This window comes from Rattus norvegicus, chromosome 15 (assembly GCF_021556685.1).
Source record: "Rattus norvegicus strain SHRSP/BbbUtx chromosome 15, alternate assembly SHRSP_T2T, whole genome shotgun sequence".
NCBI lineage: Eukaryota > Metazoa > Chordata > Mammalia > Rodentia > Muridae > Rattus > Rattus norvegicus.
Window position 1 is genome coordinate 26,427,247 of NC_141548.1, and position 21,810 is coordinate 26,449,056.

The 21,810-nt window shown below is 40.1% G+C and overlaps 1 protein-coding gene across 2 annotated transcripts; it reads left to right on the top strand.

The window, feature by feature from the left end:
* Positions 1-1,737: 1,737 nt before the first annotated feature.
* Positions 1,738-21,104, top strand: Naa30 (N(alpha)-acetyltransferase 30, NatC catalytic subunit). Of its 2 annotated transcripts, NM_001431591.1 has the most exons (5): positions 1,738-1,865; positions 2,112-2,883; positions 8,391-8,514; positions 11,000-11,055; positions 17,519-21,104. In NM_001431591.1, the coding sequence occupies exons 2-5, from the start codon at positions 2,113-2,115 to the stop codon at positions 17,654-17,656; spliced, it is 1,089 nt and encodes a 362-aa protein (NP_001418520.1). In that variant the 5' UTR covers positions 1,738-1,865; position 2,112; the 3' UTR covers positions 17,657-21,104. The 2 variants fall into 2 exon arrangements, with proteins under 2 accessions (NP_001418520.1, NP_001102569.1); NM_001109099.1 differs by lacking the exon at positions 1,738-1,865 and having other exon boundaries at positions 2,110-2,883; positions 17,519-21,075.
* The last annotated feature ends 706 nt before the right edge of the window (positions 21,105-21,810 follow it).

Genomic DNA, 21,810 nt, shown 5'->3' on the forward strand with positions numbered 1-21,810 from the left:
CATCCTCATGCCTGAAAACACCTATGTCCACATGTGTTTCCACACGTGCACACACTCAGGCACACACAACACACAAGGAACAAAATAGCTTATTTATTTAGTCATTCTCAAATTTATAGCTACTTATTTAGTTTTTTTTTCATATTACTGAGAAGACTGAAATATATGTGTTTTCATGCCTGTTTGTACAGGAACTCGTACTTTTGTAAGACACGAATTCGTAAGAGTCATAATGTATAGAGGACAGTTTGCACAGTACCTGGTAGATAATTATAAATCGTATGATCTTTAGACACTGAGTCTCTTTGCTTGAGCTGGTAGCAACCTTTACTATTCTTAGTGAAAAGGATCGTCACCCTTGTGTCTAAAACCCTGTCCCAGTGCAGGTTAATCTCGCTTGAAAATTATTTTTATTTTTACTTAGTATTTATTTTTAGAAACGGTTTTGCTATGCGGCCCAGGGTTACTTTGAATTCCTGAGCCCTTTGCTTTTGCTTCCTGGGAACTTGGATTCCTGACTGGTGCCAACTACTGCCGCTCACTTATTTATTTATTTATTTATTTATTTTTGGTTTGGATTATAGCACAAAGTTGCAACCACCTTCTGTCTTAGAAGCCTCTCTCTGAAAACATTAATCTTGTACATACCTGAATAGCTCTATAAAACAGTTTGAATAAATAAAAAAACGCTATTTTACACATTTAAAAAAAAACATGTTAATGGGTGTTTGCCTGTATGTAGGCATATCTGTGCACATTCCTGATGCCCTTGGAGGCCAGATAAGGTTGTAGCATCCCTTTGACCTGGGATTACAGACAACTGTGAACTGCCTTTTGGGTGCTGGGAAGCCAGTCCTAGCAGCAAGTGTTCCTTACCCCTAACTCATCTCTTCGGTTCCTACAACTTAATAAGTAACCTGATTAGTAGTACACATGTGAGTTATTTACTCAACTCTCAGATCAGATATGCAGACAACTACCAGCTGTGGATTAAAGCAGAGGTAACCGACACGCTCAAATGCAGGCTGAGGTTTCTACACCCGCTTAGCATGCCACATGGAGGGGGGGGGGGGATCCCGTGAACTCTTTCCAGGTGCTTCCCAACCTAACACAATTACAATCACTAATCAGGAATGTGTGCTTCTTAGCCGCCACCATCTCTGTCGCTTTCCCCGGGTGTTTCCTGTAGTTGTCCAGCACCTGTTTGTCACATTTATGCCTTCAATTTTCGAGAGGGAGGAATGGGGCAAGAGGGACTCTGGAAGACTACTAGCCGTTCTTTTGTCCCAACGGGGTAAAGGTTTTCTTATTGCAAAATGCGATCTCCACACATCAATGCTTTAAATTCCCTCTATTTCGCGGTCCAGTCGCGGATTTGCTGCCTTTGTAGTCGCTGCTCCCTGCCCCACGCGCCAGGTCAGAGCAAAAGTTGTAACAGTACAGCTGCAAAAAGGCACTAGAGGCTGGACGTCAACAGCCAGCAGCCCTGAGAGCACCTGGCCCTGCCCACCCCAGGAGGCTGCCGGGCGACTTCCGCTGGAACCTCAGGAACCTCAGGCTAGAGCCCCACCCCCGGCACGCGGCCTCCCGGAAGCCCTCCGGAGACACCTCGGGCCCCGCCCCTGCACAGGTCACCTCCCTCCACGCCCCCTTTTCTGGCCCGGCAGCCGGCAGGCAGGGAAGTGTCGTAAAGCTTGGCCCAGGAAACTTTACCCGGGGTAACAGGCGAGGCGCTTTACGGCGGCGGCGGCCGGGTGAGAGGCTCGGCGACGGAGGCGGCGGCGGAGCGGCCGCGGCGGTGAAGGCGGCTGCGGCGGTGGCTGAGGGAGAGGAGCGGCGGCAACGGCGGCGGGGAGCGGCGCGGGGTGAGCCGCGAGGAGGGGCGGGTGGGAGGCGGTGACACGGCCGGCGGCGGGGCTCGGGCGGCCAGGGACGGTGGCCGGCACGGCGGCGCGGCGGCGTGGGGGCGGCGCGGCGTTGGGGACACTCGGTGAGGGACGGTTTCTGCCTTTGTTCCCCCCGCCTCGGCCGCCCCCGGCCCGCCAGTCCGCGCTGCCTGGCGCCGGTCGGCCGCCTCTCATGGCCTCCTCTCTCGGCTGTGTCGCTTCTAGGATGGCGGAGGTACCGCCTGGGCCTAGCAGCCTCCTCCCACCACCAGCGCCTGCGGCCCCAGCGGCGGCCGAGCTCCGCTGCCCGTTCCCGGCGGGGGCCGCGCTCGCTTGCTGCAGCGAGGACGAGGAGGACGACGAGGAGCACGAAGGCGGCTGCGGGAGCCCGGCGGGCGGCGAGGCGGCGACCGCGGCCAAGGCGCGTTCTTGCCTTCGCTGCCCGCAGCTGCCTCAGGAGCAGCAGCAGCAGCTCAACGGATTGATTGGCCCAGAACTGAGACACCTCCGGGCCGCGGGGACCCTCAAGAGTAAGGTTCTGAGTGCAGCGGAGGCGGCCGCCCCCGACGGGGCCCCCAAAGTGACTGCCACAAAAGGAGCCGAGGGACACCCGGGGGAGAGACCTCCCCACTCGGTCCCCAACAATGCAAGAACTGCACTCCCCGGCCGGCCAGAGGCAGCGGCAGCGGCGGCGGCGGGGGCGGCAAGCGACCCCGCGACGTCCCGGAATGGACTGGTGGAGGGCAACGAGCAGGAGGAGGAGGAGGACGAGCAGGTGCGGCTGCTGTCTTCGTCTCTGACCACCGGCTGCAGTTTAAGCAGCTCCCTGGGCAGGGAGGCCGAGCCCGGGGAGGATCGGACGATACGATACGTCCGATATGAATCTGAGCTCCAAATGCCTGATATCATGAGACTGATCACCAAAGATCTGTCTGAACCCTACTCCATTTATACGTATAGATATTTTATCCACAACTGGCCACAGCTGTGTTTCTTGGTAAGTGGATGGAATGAAAACAGGGTGAGCCCAGCAGAGATCCAGGCCACACGGGGCAGGGAGTGTGAGGGCCCAGTGTGTGGCCCTGGATGTATCCTTCATTTTCCTAGTACCTTACAGAGGTGGGGCGCGAAAGTGCGCACTTTCCCAGGTATTCCGTGGAACTGGGTGGAAGGTAAGAGCTCGTGGTCTGGGTTAACTTGTGACTGGTGTAACAGCAGCCACTCTGTGCAAAGCATGTTTCACAGGGGGGTGTCTTATATCCTGTTTACACTAGCTTCTAATCATGTTTAACTTTACTCATCCCTAGAGCACTTTGCCGTGATTGAATTGGAACGTGGTTCTGTTCCGATGCAGGCCTTAGTAGTAACTCAGTCCCGGCCGTAGTTGGGGAAGAATACATGCGGTAAATATGCTTTGGTGAACGTGGCTGTCAGCAAACTTGCTCTGGCCACATGAATGGAATCGTGGGCCATGTTCATTGACCGTGAGCCTGTTTCCTTCAGAAGGACCATGAACAGTTGTGTCAGCCTGCTTTCAGGGGTGCTAGTGCAGGTGTCTAACACTTCCGGTGGCCGAGAGCTGCTGAAACTTGAACAGAAGGCCCTTTTGTGGGATGCAGGAAACAAGTGTGAAACTACTCAAAAACAGTTCAAAAATTGGTTTGTGTAGATATAGCTGACTGAAGTGTTTATTACCTATATGTAAGAACTGAATACATTTGTCTATCCTATAAGATAATTTAAGCTTGCATTCCCAGCATCAGTAATCTCTCAACAGTAATAGAGACTCCGTTCAGTCTGTATGGAACCTTTAATTAGATAGTTAGACTTAAGGGGTAAGCTATGTGTGGTTAGCATAGGACATGTTTTCATTGATGTTTAAGAGAGTAAAGCTCCCACTTTTATTTATTGTCTTAACCTTGACAGAGTTGTACTCAATATTCCTTGCAGAATGTTTTGATAAGACTTCAAAAGTCTTGTGGTTGCTTCCACAGCTTGGTGGTAATCCAGAAATACTAATGGATATTGTAGATATTGGTAATTTGCTAGCTTCCAAGTTAATTATGCTTAAACGTTATTTTAAAACATTTTTTAACTTGAGGTATTTTTTATTTCAGTACCCCCACCCCAGATTCTTAACATTGTACAAAGTAGTTCTGCTGGGCATGGCTGTGCACGCCTTTATTCCCAGCCCTCGGGAGGCAGGGGCAGGAGGAAGTCTGAGTTCAAGGGCAGCCTAGTCTACATATTGAGTTCTAGGACAGCCAGGCCGAGAGAGAGAGAGAGAGAGAGAGAGAGAGAGAGAGAGAGAGAGAGAGAGAGAGAGAGAGAACAAACAGGAGAGAGAACAGGAGAGAGAACAGGAGAGAGAACAGGAGAGAGAACAGGAGAGAGAACAGGAGAGAGAGAAGAAGAGAGGGGGGAGAGAGAGAGGAGAGTGGAAAGAGAGAACAGGAGAGAGAGAAGAAGAGGGGGGGGGAGAGAGAGAGAGAGAGAGAGAGAGAGAGAGAGAACTAAACAGCAAATGAAACTCAAATCTATTCTTGCTCTCGGTCCGTGTGAAGACCTTCTCTCCTCAGCCTCAGGACACTCTGTGATAACTCGGAGCTTTCTTCAAAGCTTTTATTTATCAACGTACTTTGCATATACATTAAATGATAATCAACATACAGAGAAAACACAAAAATGACCCCAAACAGATGAAATACTATTTATATGTTGGCCCCCATACATTTTCCATTTCTTCCCATTTCCACTCTTTGCTGGACCTTTCCCCCAACCAGATACTTATTGAATATTGAATCTGCCACATGGCAGATATGATACAGATTCAAATAGACGAGGGAGAACAGCGTCACCGTCTCCTGGGCCAGAATCCGTGGCCTCTGAGATGAAGACCGGCTGCATATTTTAAAAGATATACCATGTTCAGAATTGTGTCCAACCCTACACCATAAAACTGTTTTAAAATCAGAATATGTGTCCGGAGAATTGGCACAGCAGTTAAAAGTGTGTTTTGTTCTCACTGAGAACCCAAGTTTGGTTCCCAACACAATGGCTCCCAGTTATCTATAATTGTAATCCCAAGAGAAGAGAAGACTGAGGAGACTGAGACTGTTCCAAAAATCAAACTCTAACAGTTCTAAGATGTGTTAGTGTCGGTGAATGTGGGGCAGTATTACACAGTGAATATGCACCACTACTACAGATGTCATCAAATGCCATTCCTCAAAATTGTGGATTGATTTGATTGTAAGTTAAGCCACAAAAGTGCAAAATGGAGTCACATTTTAAACTGAAATGGAGGTAGGGATGTGGCTCAGTGGGAGTGGGCTTGAATGTTTTATCTAGACCTCTGTTTTCTGACATTTTAGACTATAGGAAATGTCAGTCTTTTGTGTAGACCCTTCTTTCTCGATCAGTTAATTTGCCCTTCAGCCTTTACTAGTCAAAGTTTAACGTTAAGTAGCACATATCCAGAAGTTGAGATGTGTACAAACAGCTTTTCTAAGGTACCTCATGAAAGTATGGGGTATGACTTTGGAGGTGGCAAACAATGAAGTGATGTACAACAGAGGTCTTTACAACTGGGTCTTTCATATTGGTATGAATTTTTATAAATAAAACCTATGTTTTTTCCCCAAATTGTATCTGAAAGAACAGCCCTAAAGATATAATGTAGACCCACCTAATACTTTTTTTTAATGGAAATGAAAACTATGTGACGTGTGATACTTAAATCTCTAGCTGTTTAGTAGCAGAGAGGTAAAGGTAGAATCCAGGTCTCCTGGCCTCTCATGGCAGACATACCCTTGCCCTAGTTTAGGTAGCAGAGAGGTAAAGGTAGAATCCAGGTCTCCTGGCCTCTCATGGCAGACATACCCTTGCCCTAGTTTATGAAACATATCGTAGCATGGAGTTGTCTTCAGCAAGGTGCAGTTGTCTGTACACATCAGTCCCGGGATTAAAACTTGCAATGCACCTCTAGGATCCAGGGATAAGGTGCTAGACCTAATGGAGTATTTGAGGTTGGACCATAAAAATTGTCTATACTTGGTTGACTCATAAAAATAAGTCTTAAAATTCTTCCTAATAGAAGCCAGTACAAACATGAGTCCCGTCGGTTACCATAAGCATTAGGTAGCGTTTTCAGAGGGTCTTAGGGAGACAGCGAGCGCTGTGATTCAGTACATCCATTGTAGATTTAACCTTCTGCCATCCTCCAGGGTTAGTGTTCTGGAATTTGGGAAGTTGTATTTTACATGTACGTTTATCAGAGTTCTCTAGTCTTGACAGACTTGAGGTGATTTGCCATTTCCCACACTTCAGAAAGCACATTTAATATTGTGCTTCAAAATGTATGCAGCAGCTTTTCTTTGGAAAAAAATTGAGCAATTTAGTGATTTTTGTAAATGATAATACACAATTAGGAAAGATTACAATATTGATTTTTATAAGGAGCAAACCACATCAGGTTTTTATTTTTAGATAATTTGTACAATTTGATTATACTTATCTACACTTTTAAATTAGGGAAGCAATGTAGTCTCAAGAATGAACTAACAATTTTTTGTTTGCTTTTTATTTACATGATGAGAGGACAAATACTTGAAATTCTGGTTCAGTTTGAAAGTATTATCTAGCTGTATTTTTAGTGGTTTTAATTTTTCTTTTTGAATGACTTAATTAACTGTAGGATATAGCTGTCCTATGGTCTTATATAAGATTTACATGTATTCACATGAACCTAATTTATTAGGTCAGGTCAAATATTTTCTGGTTGTTACACATGTCCATATATGTGTATGTACACACACACACACACACACACACACACACACACACACACACACACACACACACACGACAATCCAAACCAGAAAATGCTATTAGTGGGGCTGGAGCATACATCATACTATGCTATTGGTCCTAGGTTCAGTCTTCAGCCCTATAAAGTAAGTAAAAGTTTTTGTAGATAACTTTTGTCTCTGTTTCAGGTCTTAATACAAAACAAACCAGATTGATTGTTGTGAATTAAATTGATATGAATGAGAAAACAAAATGGAAATAATTGTAAGGTTTTTTTGATCCAGAATAATTATGGAATATGTGATACAATGGAATGAACTGTTACCGGTTGAGTTTAATATTCCTTCCAAAAGATTTTCTTTCAGCCTAGTTAAGGTTTATGTGAAATGGTTTAAAGTTATCTTGCCTACAAAGATTTTCCCACAGTTTATTTAAAAAATAAATTTCTGGAAATTATTGAGCAACAGACCACAAAATGTTACAGCAAATTCAAGTTAAAATAATTATATTAAGTGTATGCTAAATGTTGCTTACTAATGTTTTGACCAATTCCTAGTGGTGTTCAAATAGGTGTTGTTGGGAAGTTAACTTACAAATAAATATTGCTTCTGAGATAATGTCCTATTATATTTCTCAGGATACGCTATTAGAACTTTTTAGAACTTTTTTTTTTCTTTTTTTCTTTTTTTTTTTTTTTTGGAGCTGGGGACCGAACCCAGGGCCTTCCGCTTGCTAGGCAAGCGCTCTACCACTGAGCTAAATCCCCAACCCCTAGAACTTTTAAAATATTTTAAAAACATTTGCATTAACAACATTGAAATATCAAAATGAGTTATCAGCATTATTTAACATTTAACCTTTAATACTCTGATAACAATATTTTTATTAAAATATAAACAAGTCATTACTCTGTTACTCTAATGTAAGGATTTGTGTTTGAGGTAAATGTGTCTGAGACAGGGCCTTATCGTGTAGAGCAAGCTGCCTTGAACTTAGGCTCCTCTGACTCAGACTCTCCCACCTTAGCTTCCTGAGTGCAACCTATTGAATTTCTGGACGCTTTATGATGATGATTCACACTGTCGTATATCCTGAAAGTGAGATCGTCGTGTAGTTATGGTGCTAAAGTACTTTTTGAGTGTGATCTAAGTCTAAACAGTGCTTTTTGTGAAAAAAAAAAATCTTAGGTACTATTTCCTGATCAACATTAACTGCCAGGTGTAATTTTCAGTTATATTAGGTTTTATATTAATTTTTTCTTTATTATAAGAAGTTGTAATATTCTGCTGGTGGATAATTTGTACAGTATTTTATTGTGTTCTAATAAGTAGACTTTTTTTTTTAAAATAACTTTTCACTTACTCCCTGGTCTCAAAATGTAAACAGACCTTTGATTGCAAATGATTTTAATTATATGCATTTGACAATGTAGTCAGTAAACGTACTTGAGTATTTATCTTGTAGAAATCTTGACTCCCCTGGCCTGAAGGTTTTAATAAGAATTTAAAAGAGTCAATTTGAAGAAAATTTGAGTTTTAGAAATAAATAATATTTGTAAAGTTTTGAGATTGCTGTCTTGCTCCGAAGTTCTGATCTCTCAGAAATGCTGACCCAGAGCCTGTTGCTGTTTTCCCTTGGTAATTTTGCAGTGTCTGATGGCAATGTGCTCTTCATAACTGTTTGTTTATTTTCAAGGCCATGGTAGGGGAGGAGTGTGTAGGTGCCATCGTTTGCAAGTTGGATATGCACAAAAAGATGTTCCGCAGAGGTTATATAGCCATGTTAGCCGTGGACTCCAAGTACAGGAGAAATGGCATCGGTAAGGAAAACGTTACTTCACAGAGGGTGCATACATTATTTTCATTTTTGTGTTTTAAAACAAAAGATTTAAATATGACTGGAGGAATAAACTTCAAGGTAAGGGGGGAAAAGTTTTATTATAGATTTATTACAGTGTGTTGGTAACACACACAGTTACATAGGCGTCCGAGGACAGCTGTGGGAGTCCTCCTTTCACATGGGTCCTGGGACTTGAACTCTAGATTATCAGACATGAAAGGCAGAGGCTTGGACTGCTTGGCCATCTCACTGTCCTTAAGACTTTTTTTTCTTTCTACGTATTTTCTAAACATTTTTAAAACCGGTTTTTAAATTAATGTTTTTGAGAGTTTTTTTTTCTTTTTTAAATAGCATGTGGTGAGTTTTTATCTTCAGGGTTTTTAAAAAAAATTGCATTCATAATTCCAGTTCACTTAGAACTGGAGGAAATACTCCTGTTTTTTAATAGAGTTATGAGGGTATTTTATACCAGCTACTAGTCTGGAGGGAGGACTTTAACCAAGCTAAAATTATGGAGTAATTATCATTACTTAATGCTAATCATTAGACTTGTTGTAATTTGAGAGCCCAAAAGAAAGTAATATTTCTTACTATTCCCAGATTCATTTTCGAAGCTTTTTAAAAATTGAATTCCTGGGGTTGGGGATTTAGCTCAGTGGGTAGAGTGCTTGCCTAGCAAGTGCAAGGCCCTGGGTTCGGTCCCCAGCTCCGAAAAAAAAAAAAAGAAAAAAAAAAAGAAAAATTGAATTCCTTAGTTTTTTAAAGTGTGTGTGTGGTGTGTGTGTATGTGTGAGATAAAGTGCACGAGTGGAGGTCAGAGAACAGCTTTTGGGAGTCTCTTCTGTCATGTGGATCCCTGGGACCTGGGTTTGATCCTCCGGTGAGCCAACTCTGGGTCAACATATATAATTTTTTTTAATTGTCAGTAGACTCATCTGGGTGGTTTAAAAGCAGATGGTTAGACCCCTCCTTGAGAAGCTCAGTTGCCTGGTAGGGCTGAAGCTTTGCCTGGGACTGTTTTGGAAGCCTAGTTACAACTGCTATCCTAGTGTGTAGTACCTGCTGGCTCTTTTCTTCACAGTGGGAAATCAGAAGGAGAAGTGCTTGTTGGGGTGTGTAAGTTCTGGGATGCATATCAAGCTAAGCCAGTTTTGATGCTGCCACTCGTAGTCTGAGCAGTTTTGTTAGTGTGTAGCTTTAAAAGAACATGGATGCACTGTTAATGCTCATTAAGACTTTCAAAGTCGGGATCACATCATGAGAAACCCTTATGAATGTGTTACAGTTTTAATTATTTATTTAATATTGGGTTATAGTGCCCAATCTTTCATTAAACTGCTGGCCTCAAACAGATTCTCCTTCCAGGTGCCACTTGCTGAGTTTATTTAAGAGTTAACGGACTTTATTTTTGGACTTTCTACTAAAATTTGTCATAAATTTGGTTTTAGAGACAAGTTTGAAACTTTGGTGCTTTTGCAAAGAGATGAGGACTCAAGAGAAACAGTACTCTTGATTGGCAAGTTCCAGTGAGAGAACCGTTATTTTAAGGTTACATCCTTGCCTTGCCTTGCTTTAAGATGTGTACACACTCACATACCTGGTTTGAAAATGAAGAGTTTTAATGTCTTTTTTTCTTTTCTTTCTTTTTTTTTTTTAAATTTAAGATAGGTTCTCAGTTTGTAGCCTTGGCTGGCCATGAACTCTATGTAGACTAAGTTGGCCTTGAACTCACAGGGGTCTATCTACCTAGCTTCCCAAATGCTGGGATAAAAGGTGTGTTCCAGCACACCTCACAATACTTTATATTTTTCTTTAAGTCAGAGTTAACAGCTATTATGTCTTTTAATGTATCAGATTATGTGATATGTGACTCTGAATTATGACAGACTTTTCTAGACATCACAGACATACCACCTACATCAGTGAGAGAGCCGGGCTTTGTTTCGCCAGGCTCACTAAATTTTACTGCGACTGATTTTATCTTGGCCCGGTGGGCTAAGCCGTTCTTGTTTGGTTGTCTTGTGCCCTGTGTCTGGAGATATGGATACCATTTGCCAAAATCAGCTCAGATCATTCAGTAACTTCTTAAGAGCTCATGGAATTCTGAGATACTTCTTGTAATTATATCCCCTTTCTCTTTCCTTCTTACCTATCCTAATATCTTGTAACAATAAGACAAACAAACAAACAAACAAACAAGCCCTCTAGCTTGCGACTAATATTAAACCTGAGAAAAAAGACTCTTATCAGGAGGCAGGTCTTCCCAGGGCAGTCTTGTTGCTATGTTCAGGTTCCCTGGGCTCCCAGCAGATAAATGGTTTATTTTTCACTTATAAATAATCATTGTATATATCTGCAGTGAAGATAAAACTTAATATTTGACATTTATGCAGTTATGATAATCATAATTTAGATTCTCAAATTAATTTATTTTTCCTTTATTAATACTCAGATCTATATTCTAGGTACTAACTTGGTAAAGAAAGCTATATATGCCATGGTCGAAGGAGACTGTGATGAGGTGAGTCTTTAACTGTTTAATCCTGTTGTCCTGGGCAGGATTCTACTGGATAGACTTTTTACAGCACTGCAAGTCTCATTGCAGATCTACAGATGCAGCTTGTGGGGAAAATTTTATTTTGTTTAGAAACAATAATTGTGACCTAGAATAACTTTTAATGTAATAGACTTAAATTTCTTCAGAATATAGAACTTAAATCTAATTGTTTAATTCTTGTTTTTAAAATAAAATGGGTTAAGTGCTTAAGTGTGTAGGAGGCATTTTATTCTAGGAGATGTCTGTCTGTGTAAATAGTGAACAAGTGGTTTGCATGCTAACATCCAAGGCCTTTTGCCATCTACATTTCTTTATCCTGTAGCACTATGCTTCGTACATATTGGGGATAACTGGGTTGGTAACATTGTGCAAGGTAGGTGGGAACAGTTGTAAACTAGAGAATGGATGCTTTTCTTACAACAGTGACAGCTAAGGAAATTATTACTGTACTAATTTATGAGCAACACAGACAACAGTTACCTTTTGAAAAAAGTAACTTTTTTGTGTTTTGAGACAGTGTCTCATTATGTAGCCCTGGCTGGCCTGGAACTATGTTGACCAGGCTGGTCCTTGTCTCAATTAACCAAGCACCACTGCTCATATCTTTACTATTAGAAGGAAGATGTGCCTTAGAAAAGTTGTCAAATAAACCTTAATAAATGTTTTCATAACTTTAAATTGGGGGGACTTTGTTTTGTTGTATAAGACTCTGTTTCAGGCTAGCCTAGAGTTTACTAGGTAGTCCAGGTTGGCCTTACACTTGCTATTCACTGCCTCACTCTCCAGAGTATCAGGATTATAGAAGTGTGCCCTACTAAATGGATTTTTTTTTTTTTTTTTTTGGTATAAAACTTGTAGTAATTTAAAATAAGAGCCCCCCCCACCCCCGCGTGCGTGTGTGCCTGCGTGCGTGCGTTTACAGAATTCTAACTACTGTTGTGTTCCTCAGCTGTGTCCTCCTCCTAACAGCTGGCCATCTACCCTTTTCACATTGTCTAACCGTGTCTGCATGTATGCATTTAGGCTTCACAAAAGTGCTTAGCAGTTGGGAGAAACCTCTGAGCTTTATAGACTATAGTTTGATCTTCTGCTACTGAGAATTTCTTCTTGTAAACAGAGAAGCTTAGGGCCAGGGACCTACTGTGTTCCTGGGGTTTAGCTTTTCATGAATTATGTTAGTCATTGTCTATGAGGCAAGATGTATACTTTTACTGATTAAGTGTTGAAATAATACTAGTTTTTCTTCAAAGCTTCTAAGATAGGATATGGAGATTTTGGAAATGCTGTGTTAGTTTATAGTTAAATCTTTATCTTATGATGAATTTTGGGATTAAATGCTGTTATTTAATCTGTTATTTTGGTGTGTGTGTGTGGGTGGGGGAGTCAGTGTGTGTATGTTTGCCAGTGTGAGAATGTGTACATGTAGAGGCCAGAGGTTTATTTTCCTTAATCATTTTGTTTGTACCTTAAATTCTGAGATAAAGTTTCACTGAATCTAGATTTCATCAGTTCCGCTGGGCTTGGTAGCAAGCACCTTTACTCACTCAGCCTTCTCACTGGGTCCATGCCTGAAGTATCTTGAGTATTTAAATAACTCAGTATGACTCCTTAATTTCTTAGGCATCTTTTATTGCTTAGCAATTGTGTGATTGTAGTCAAATCGTTTACTTTTTTCCTGCTCTGTTACTTTGTGTGAAGTTATATTAATTCTTCTTTTAACTGTTGTCAAGAACAATAGTCACTTGTTCATTTATCAGCTCTCTAGTTAAGGTCTGCCGGGAGTCAGATAACTGGGCGCAGCCTACTCTCCATGAGCTTTCAGCCTGCAGTGTTAAACCTGCTGTCAAACTGCCAGATTGGCTTAGCCTCATAATGATTTACTCCTGCTGTATTAATTGTATTATATTTAGTATATATTGAATTGGTAGAACATTATTGTAATTGCATTTCTCTGTTAAAGAGAATCAAACTCATTAAGCTTTTTAAAAAAAAAAAAATTCTGTGTGTGTGTATGTTTGTTGTCTGTCTGCTGGTCAGCCTGTCAGCCATCTGTGTGCAGGTGCTCAAGAAGGCCAGAAGAGCTTGCCCCGAGAACTGGAGTTAGACATAGTTAGGAGCTGTCTGATACAGGTGCTGGGGACTGATTTGGGATCCTCTGTGAGAACAGTACATGCTCTTCATCACTGAGCCATCTCTCAGCCTCTCATTGGCTTCTTATGTCATGCTTCTGTGTAAAGTAAGAGAAGCTTTCTAGTAAACTTCCAGGATACATCTAGATTAAAAAAATATGTTTATAGGGGTTGGGGATTTAGCTCAGCGGTAGAGCGCTTGCCTAGCGAGCGCAAGGCCCTGGGTTCGGTCCCCAGCCCCGGAAAAAAAAAAAATATGTTTATGAAAGTTGAAGTGATAAAATGTTGAAAAATAGTTGCTTTTTTCTTAGCATATTTTACTATATTATAAAGGAATATATAATTTCTTAGAAAACATTGAGTGTACTAAGAAAATCTTTAAATTAGAGTAGCTATTTGTATAATTTTTCTTATAATTGGGCCTAGTTAATCTATTATGATATCAAACCAGATTTCAAAAATATATATATATTTTTAAGATTTATTCTATGTATGTGGTTGCTGGGATTTGAACTCAGGACCTCGGGAAGAGCAGTAAGTGCTCTTAACCACTCTCTTAGCCATCTCTCCAGCCCCTCTAATATATTTTTTTGAAGGTTTTATTTTATGTGTATGTAAGTGGGTATGCCATGTGCGTCTGAGGAGTCCAAGAGTGACTCAGGTCCTTTCAAGAGCAGAAAAGGCGGGGTTGGGGATTTAGCTCAGTGGTAGAGCGCAAGGCCCTGGGTTCGGTCCCCAGCTCCGAAAAAAAGAAAAGAGAAAAAAAAAAAAAAAAAAAAAGAGCAGAAAAGGCTCTTAACTGCTGAGGCATCTCCCCAGCCACTCAACACTTAGCCACACTCACCTTGTATCTGTGTAGCTGTAGTTACCGTTCTATACCTTTAGAGCAGCAGTTCTCAACCTATGGATTGCGACCCTTTTGAGGTTGAGCCACCCTTTCACAGGATCGCATATCAGATATCCCTCATATCAGATGTTTACATAAATAATTCATAACAGCAAAATTCAGTTATGATGTAGTAATGAAAATAATTTTGTAGTTGGGGATCACCACAGCATGAGAAATTGTATTTAAGGGTCATAGCATTAGGAAGGTTGAGAACCCTTGGTTTAGAATTGTTTAGATCCCTAACTATTAATGAAAGTGGATTTAGATCCCTTTGCCCAAGTCGATTAGAACCTCTTGGCACTGATTTATCTTCCCTGGACAGTAGTGAGGAGGACTAAAGCTTGGTCACTATGAAGTTCTAGCTTCTTCTTAGATTCTAGTTTGTCCTTGTTTACTTGATTTCTCTTTGAAAGATCTCTCTGTCTGTCTACTGGTTTTCTTGAGTTTTATTTATCTGTAAAGTAGAGACCAGTGGTTCTCAGGCTTCCTAATGTTGCAACCCTTCACCATGTGATGATCTCTAATCATGAAATTATTTTCATTGCTACTTCATAGCTGTAAGTTTGCTACTATTATGAATCATTATTAAATATTTTAGAGATAGAAGTTTGTTCAAAGGCGTTGTGACCCATGGTTGAGAACCAGTTATAGATAACCATGCCTTTTCTTGAGGTTGCTGTCTAAATGAATATAGCTATCCTTTTAAATTTTTCACTTTTTATTACTGTGAACTAAGTTATTAATTTTACATTGTGGCAAATTGGTTTTTCTCAAATTGCCTTCATTTAACAGTTTAGTTGTAATTAGATATTGACCTAATAAGAATACCAATTTCCCAAAAGAATTATTCAGATGTAAAAACTTGTTCCAGTATATTATTCATTATTTAAATTTGAATTTTTGTTTGCTCATGGCAGGTTTTCGCTATGTAATTTTGGCTAGCTCAGTGGTCTCTTGTCTCTGCTAGGATGAAAAGTGTGCGCAACTATACTTGGCCTGTAGGTTGTTTGTTTGTCTTTTAAAAACAGAAACTGGGTTAATTTTTAAGTAAATAAATTGGCTTTTGCTATGCCTTGTATTTAAGTCTTCCTAAAGACATATCTACTTGATACTGAAGCAACTACTTGGTTTTGGAATTTTTAAAGGTTTGGGTTTAGCATGTGATTTACTTTTATTACTTAATTGCATAGGCTGTTGCCTTTGGACATGCTTTCTCTTCAAGTACTCTGATCATCCAAAAAGCATGTTACTATTTCCAGTGCATGTGCAATATATGTTATATAATGAAAGATACTAGGGACTCATTTAACAAATATGAGAGCTTCCTGTTTGTTAGGCAGTGTGTTAGGTGCGGAGGAAGCAGCCAGAAGGTACATAACGATCTCCACCTTCCTTCAGCTCGATGACTAGAAGTGCCATAGTTAACAAGTATAGGGGTGTGCCACGGGAGCAGTGTACAGTGTTGTGGAAAGCGTAAAAGAGAATGACATTCCTTTGAATCTATTAGCAACCAGGCCAGAATCCAGGAGGAAAGAAGTACCATTCGTTCTTCGAGACAGAAAACAGTTTATATGAAAAGCCTAACTTGTGCACAGGCCACATGCTTAGAATAGCTGTGAGTTTGGTCCAGCACATTTGTAGACGATGCCATTTTGCCTTGTTAAAAGCCTGGGCACCTGTAGAAAGTGAAAGACCATGGTTGGTCCAGAGACTGGCAGCTTAATGCTGAACATGCAGAGGAGGAAGAGGGAGACCCAGTGAAGCTGTCGGTGTGCATGGAAGCCACATCTTGACGGGCATTTACGTCTCTTCAGGTCATCTTTAGTTCATTAAGTGTCTTTTAAGGCTAGAGTCAATAAGTTATTTTAGTTAGGAAATTAATGAGAGGATCCTTTATAGAAAATGGGAGACTTCTTGAGCTGGTGGTGGTTTAGGGCTCTGTTAGTGTGGAATAAAAATAAGAGAAAATTTAGGAGGGAGAATTGACAGTACTCCATGCTTGGATGCGAGTAGGAGAGTGAACAGGAAAGAGTTCAAGACTCCTGGCGTTCAGGTTGAGGAACTGAGAGGATGGATGCAGAATCGTGCAGGTCCTTGAACTCTTACTCGAAATAGACTAGGAAGACCTTCGTGTGCTTCATGAGTGCTCTGCTGTGTCTTTGTTTAGTTGTACATTGCCATTTTTCTCTCACTCTAAATGCCCAACAGTTATGACATCCTAACAGGAAGTGTGATCAATGTGTTGATACGTCTCAGTGACACACAGGTGAGGATTAATAGAAAAGACAAATAGAGCAGCATATATAAAAGTTCTGAGTGACATCATTCTCACCTGGTAATTTGTTTAAAATGCAAATTCTTGGGCACTAAGGCGCCCCCCCCCCCCGTGTGTGTGTGTGTGTGTGTGTGTGTGTGTGTGTGTGTGTGATATCTATGTGCATGTGGTAGTTGGAAGTCTGAGATCAGCAGAGCATATCTTCTTCAGTTGTTTCCTGCCTTATTTCCCCCAACTCCTTGTTTTTCTTAATTACTCTTGTATGTGTATACATTTATGCTTTATGTGGATATCAGATAACCTTGAAGAGTCAGTTCTACTCTTCCACCATTACGTGCTCCCCACAGTCAAGTGCAAGTTGCCAGGCTTGCTCTACGAATGCCTTCACTTGCTTAGCCATCACCAGCCCTTATGTTTTTGACACAGGGTTTCTTTAACCTGTAGCTTGCTGATTTGGCTAGACTGGCCAGTGACCTTAGTGAATCTGCTCGTCTCCCCTCAACCTGACCCCTGACATTTACATGGGTAATAGAGATCTGAATTCAGGCCCTCAAGTTTGTGCAGCAGGGAGTTTATCCTTCCCAGCCCTCAGCAATCTTATTCTAACCATCCTGCAGGAGACCGTGTGCCCTAATATTTAAATCCCCTTGGTCTAGGTTCAGTAAACTTTCTCTGCATAGGAGTCGCAGTGTTAGGAAGATTGAGAACCGCTGCTTTAGACCAGCATGGTAGTTGTTCCCAGAGTGAACAGTGGCAGGTCAGTAATAACAGGCGTTGGAGGTCAGTCTAAATAATTTAAATGTTGCCTGGCTTTCAAAACTTTTGTGTTGATTTTTCTTCTCTTTCTCTTTATATGACACTTCAGTTTTCTCCACAAATAGATAGTTCATCATTGTTTGTATAGTTCAAGTCCTAAAAATTGAAGCATTGAAAAAAACAGGAGAAAAGTTCTCAATGATTCTACCTGTCTTGACTCAAAAATAATTACATTTATCATTTTGATGACTTTTTTCTGTAGAACAGTATTGTTTTATCATAATTCTTAAACAGATTTTTAAAACGTTTGATCTGATTATATACTTTCTCAGCTTTTAAGTGTGAAATTATAACTTAAGTTTTTTTTCTTTTTTGAAGGTTGTTTTGGAAACAGAAATTACAAATAAGTCTGCTTTGAAACTTTATGAAAATCTTGGTTTTGTTCGAGATAAGAGGCTGTTCAGATACTATTTAAATGGAGTTGACGCACTGCGACTTAAACTGTGGCTGCGCTGAGAGACTGACAGCAAGGAGCGGCTCCACGTACATGGAAGCGACTTTTGCATGCAATGCAGTCTGTGCAGAGTTGCTTTGCAGGTGGACTCAGTAACCCCCATGCAGCTGTTATCCGTCAGTGTCCATTGAGTGTCGCACAATATTTGTTGCACTTTGGCATGGCGCATTTGTTCTGAATTAAATGAGATTGTTTTAAACTTCAAGAGTTCTGTTGGTACCAGCAGGATGTGCCAGTTAATAGCCAAGACTTGTTCATTTGCAAAGTCAGCTGACAGTACTATTTACATAGTGATCATTTTATCACAGAACCAGTAAGTGGGACATGATTTTTGTTCCTTAAAGAAGCCAATGTAGATTGTAAAAGTCTCTTAAGTATACTAACATTTCACACAAAACCTGCCATAGTTTTCTGAAGGGGGTGAGGGAAAAGCTTCAATTTAGGTTTTATTTTTTCAATATTAAATTTTCCATTCTTGAATATTGGTACCTCAGTGATTAGTGGATGAACAGTGTCGGGTGGAGTTTGTCTTCTGATGAGTAAAGATGACTGTTGAATTGGTCTGCCAGTGCCTGTGTAGATAAGTATTGTTGTCTTCATCTCTAGTTTTTGAATGCATGCTCTTTCTTTTTCTTTAATACCTTTGCAAGCAAACTTGTTTTTATTTAAATTCTAAATTTGATAATAAATTATTTCAGATTTTTATAATTTGGATAGTTTTTCCAGGTGAGTGACAGTGGTTTGCTTTAGAAGTCCCTTCTTTCCTTACAGTAAGAAGCTGACTCTACTTGGGAAACTGAGAAATGGCTTAAAGGGATGGAGCTGGGAACTGTGGGGTTTGGATGCACTTTTTGTTTTTGTTTTTTTTTGAGAATGGGGGAATTTTTGAAAAGAATAGAAAATTAATGTAAATTGGTATGATCTTATTTAATCAAAATGATTGATAAGCTGTGAAGAACAGCTTCTATAAAGTAGCTGGTTTTTGTTTTTTCTTTTTCTTTTTTTTAAACTTTATTCGAATTCACATTGCTTCCATTTCTGAAAATACTTCACTTTTGGTTTAGTCTTAGAAATGAATTTCAAGGAGCATTGTATCCATTTTAAGCTGCATTTATTTTCTTTGTACTCATGAGCAGATTCTCGGGGACCTTTGCTTTGTTCCTCTGGAAAAAAAAGAGAGGGATGAAAAAAAGAGAGGGATGAAAAATTTTTTTAATGAGTTCTTTGGGTTTTCTGAGCAGCCAAGGTGTTTATTAGTTACAATGAATTTTTGGCTAATCAGTGTAATGTTAACAAATTTTAGCTCATGCTTTGAGTTGAGTTAGTAAAGCTGTGATGAATAATTTATTTAACTAGAATACCTAAGCACTCATAAGGAAAAAGATTCATTTTCTGACAAATGTTTTATAGGAATCTGGCATTCATGTTGTTATTTTCATTTGAATATACTTTCTTCTACTCTAATACTTGGTTTGAATTTTGTTTTATGGCTGTAATTACTGTATTTTTAAAAACCCTACCTCCATTAACAGTTGGTAAAGGCCCCTTTTCAGGAAAGTTTGTTGCGCTTTTTTTTTTGTTTGTTTGTTTGTTTTAAAGGAAAGCTGCTTTTTGCTCAGTATAGTATTTTGGAAGTGAACATGGTAACAAGTACTTTTAAAATAAAGATGCACAGTTTATATTTGAAAATAAAAACTTCCTGCTGGTGGGATCATTTATAGTTCCTTATTTTTAAGAAAATTTGTCTTTCCATTTTATATTGCTCTTTAAAGTTTAATATTAAAAATGTGATGACCACATAGTACTCAGCTTTTCTGCTGACCATTTTGAATCTGTTTTGGTCAAACTTCATTTGGGTCCCAGCATTTAGAAGCACGGCAGCCATCATAGTGCCTCCGTTTTCCTTGTCAGTGTGAAGGAAAGCAGCTAACCAGTACACTCGACATCACCAGACTCTGCTTAGGTTTGCTGGTCATGGGTATGAGTCGTTGATGGACATATGTTTTCTTGACTCACTCTGATGGATAGAGTTGTACAGTAGATACGTGCTAGGCTCACCATTCAGAAGTTTGGTTCTTGCTGGGTTGTCAATGAGAGTATCACTGCTCCCTTCAGTTCAGAATTGTTGGATTAACTGAACTGATTGATTTGTAAACATGATCTTAACTATGGAACTAAAATATCAGATCATTACAGTACTGCTCAGTGGATGGATACATGCTGAATATCAGTGTATACTTTGATGTTTTTGATTACTTGACCTTTTTTTTAACCTAAAAATTTAACCTCTAGTTTGATAACCTAGTAACAAAACTAAGACTTTGTAAGTTGAATTGCTTCAGCCTTAATTTGACATCAGGCTTTCATTTTCTTATATCAGCTTAAAGTGGTTCCATTTATAATTGACAGTGGGTTCACTTGGCTAAAACTGAGCAAAATTGGTGCAACTTTCTTTTAGTGGGGTGCTGCCTCTTTAAGACTGACTGTGCTATCTATCCCCTGACACTGGTTTGGCCATTGATACTGCTGAACACTTAATACATGCTACCATGAGCTGTGTATGTTAGTATTGAAGAAAGCTAGCGGTATGCTACCAGTCTTGATGATAAACTTCCCCTAACATTGGAATGAAACTACTTAACTCGGGAATAATCCAAGTCTGCAGATCATAAAACACATTACTGCTTGATGTGACCCCCCCCAGCAAAATAAGATAAAAATTAATATTAAAGGTTGATTTTTAACATTTTCTGCCTCTTTTCCAAATTATCTTCTACACACATAAGACAAATCTATGTAAAGGAGTTGTCATGTTTTAACTCTAACCATGCCCTGTATTAAGGTATTGGCTGGTATATATGATTAGATGTATGTTTATTATGGTGTCTAAAAATTATGAGGTTCATCACTTTATAGGAGCATACAGGAAATCAGGTTGGCAGTGCACCAGTTACTTTTCAGTACACGTCCACATGACTAGGATGATGCTCTCATGTCCCAGGGCTTTCAGGTTTGTAAAAACATAACCATAAGTTATATTGTCATCACATATGAGTTGGGTATCTATGAACTATCACGTGTATCTCAGAAATATTGGACTGTTGTTTAATGACTGGGGATATTGCTGCATAATTTTCTCCTGTTGACCCCCTAACCTTTTGGAGAGAGAGATTTGATGGGATTTGAAATGTGCAAGTTGTCTGAATAAGATACAGTCAAATAAAGTATGGTTAAGTTGTGTTTGCATTTTTCTTTAAGATACAGCTTTAAAATACATTTTCTTTAAGATGTGTATTCTATAATTTGGTTTCAGATAGTCAAAAAGCAATCTGTTCTAATTCTCACTGCCCTATATCAAGAGTTTTGGAAGGAATGATATAGTTGTTATCTCTCTTCTTTGTATTCTGACAAAGTAAATTTGAAAATAAAATTCAAAACTTGATTGCTAAATGTACTCGTTAGTCAACTGAGCTAGCAGTACCAGGGAGAACATTTTCAAGCATTGTCAATTGAAACTAAATTACATTTTGTCCTTGCTCCCAGCAACTTATTCATGTCAGTTTTTATTTTTACCATTTGTACAGGACCTCCTTGTAGAGTAGAGCAGGAGCTGGTGGGTCTTTGACCTATCCTTGGGAGAATCTTAACTTGGTAGTTCTGTCTGCTCTTCTGTTTGAAGTGCTGAGTATCAGTGGGAGGGTGAGATCATTGAGTGAGTGTGACCGCTAAGTTTTATCACCCTTCCTGAATATCTTGTTCTTTATAGTAGTGTGAAATTTATGATTGAGTTTTGATCTTTGTAGCAGTGTGAAGCATCTGATTGAGCTCATGTTGTACTTGGATCTGAATGTTTCATAAACTTAGTGTAAATGAGGACTTGAAGTGTGAGACCATTGGTGTCCAGACCTTGATGATTTAAAAACAACTTTAAAAAAATCCCCCAACACCTCAGCATACAGCACAGTTGTGCTTTTCTCAGGTGAGCTCCCCACATGCACTGTTGACAAGGATGGAAATGCTCTTCGACTCTGCCGGAGCTGCTCCTCACTCTTCACTGCCGAGCTTCAAGTGTCACAAGGACGGAGAACTTAGTTTTTAATTTTACTTATTTGAGATGAGTTATTTGTGGCTGTTGGCTCGTGTATGGATAGAGCTT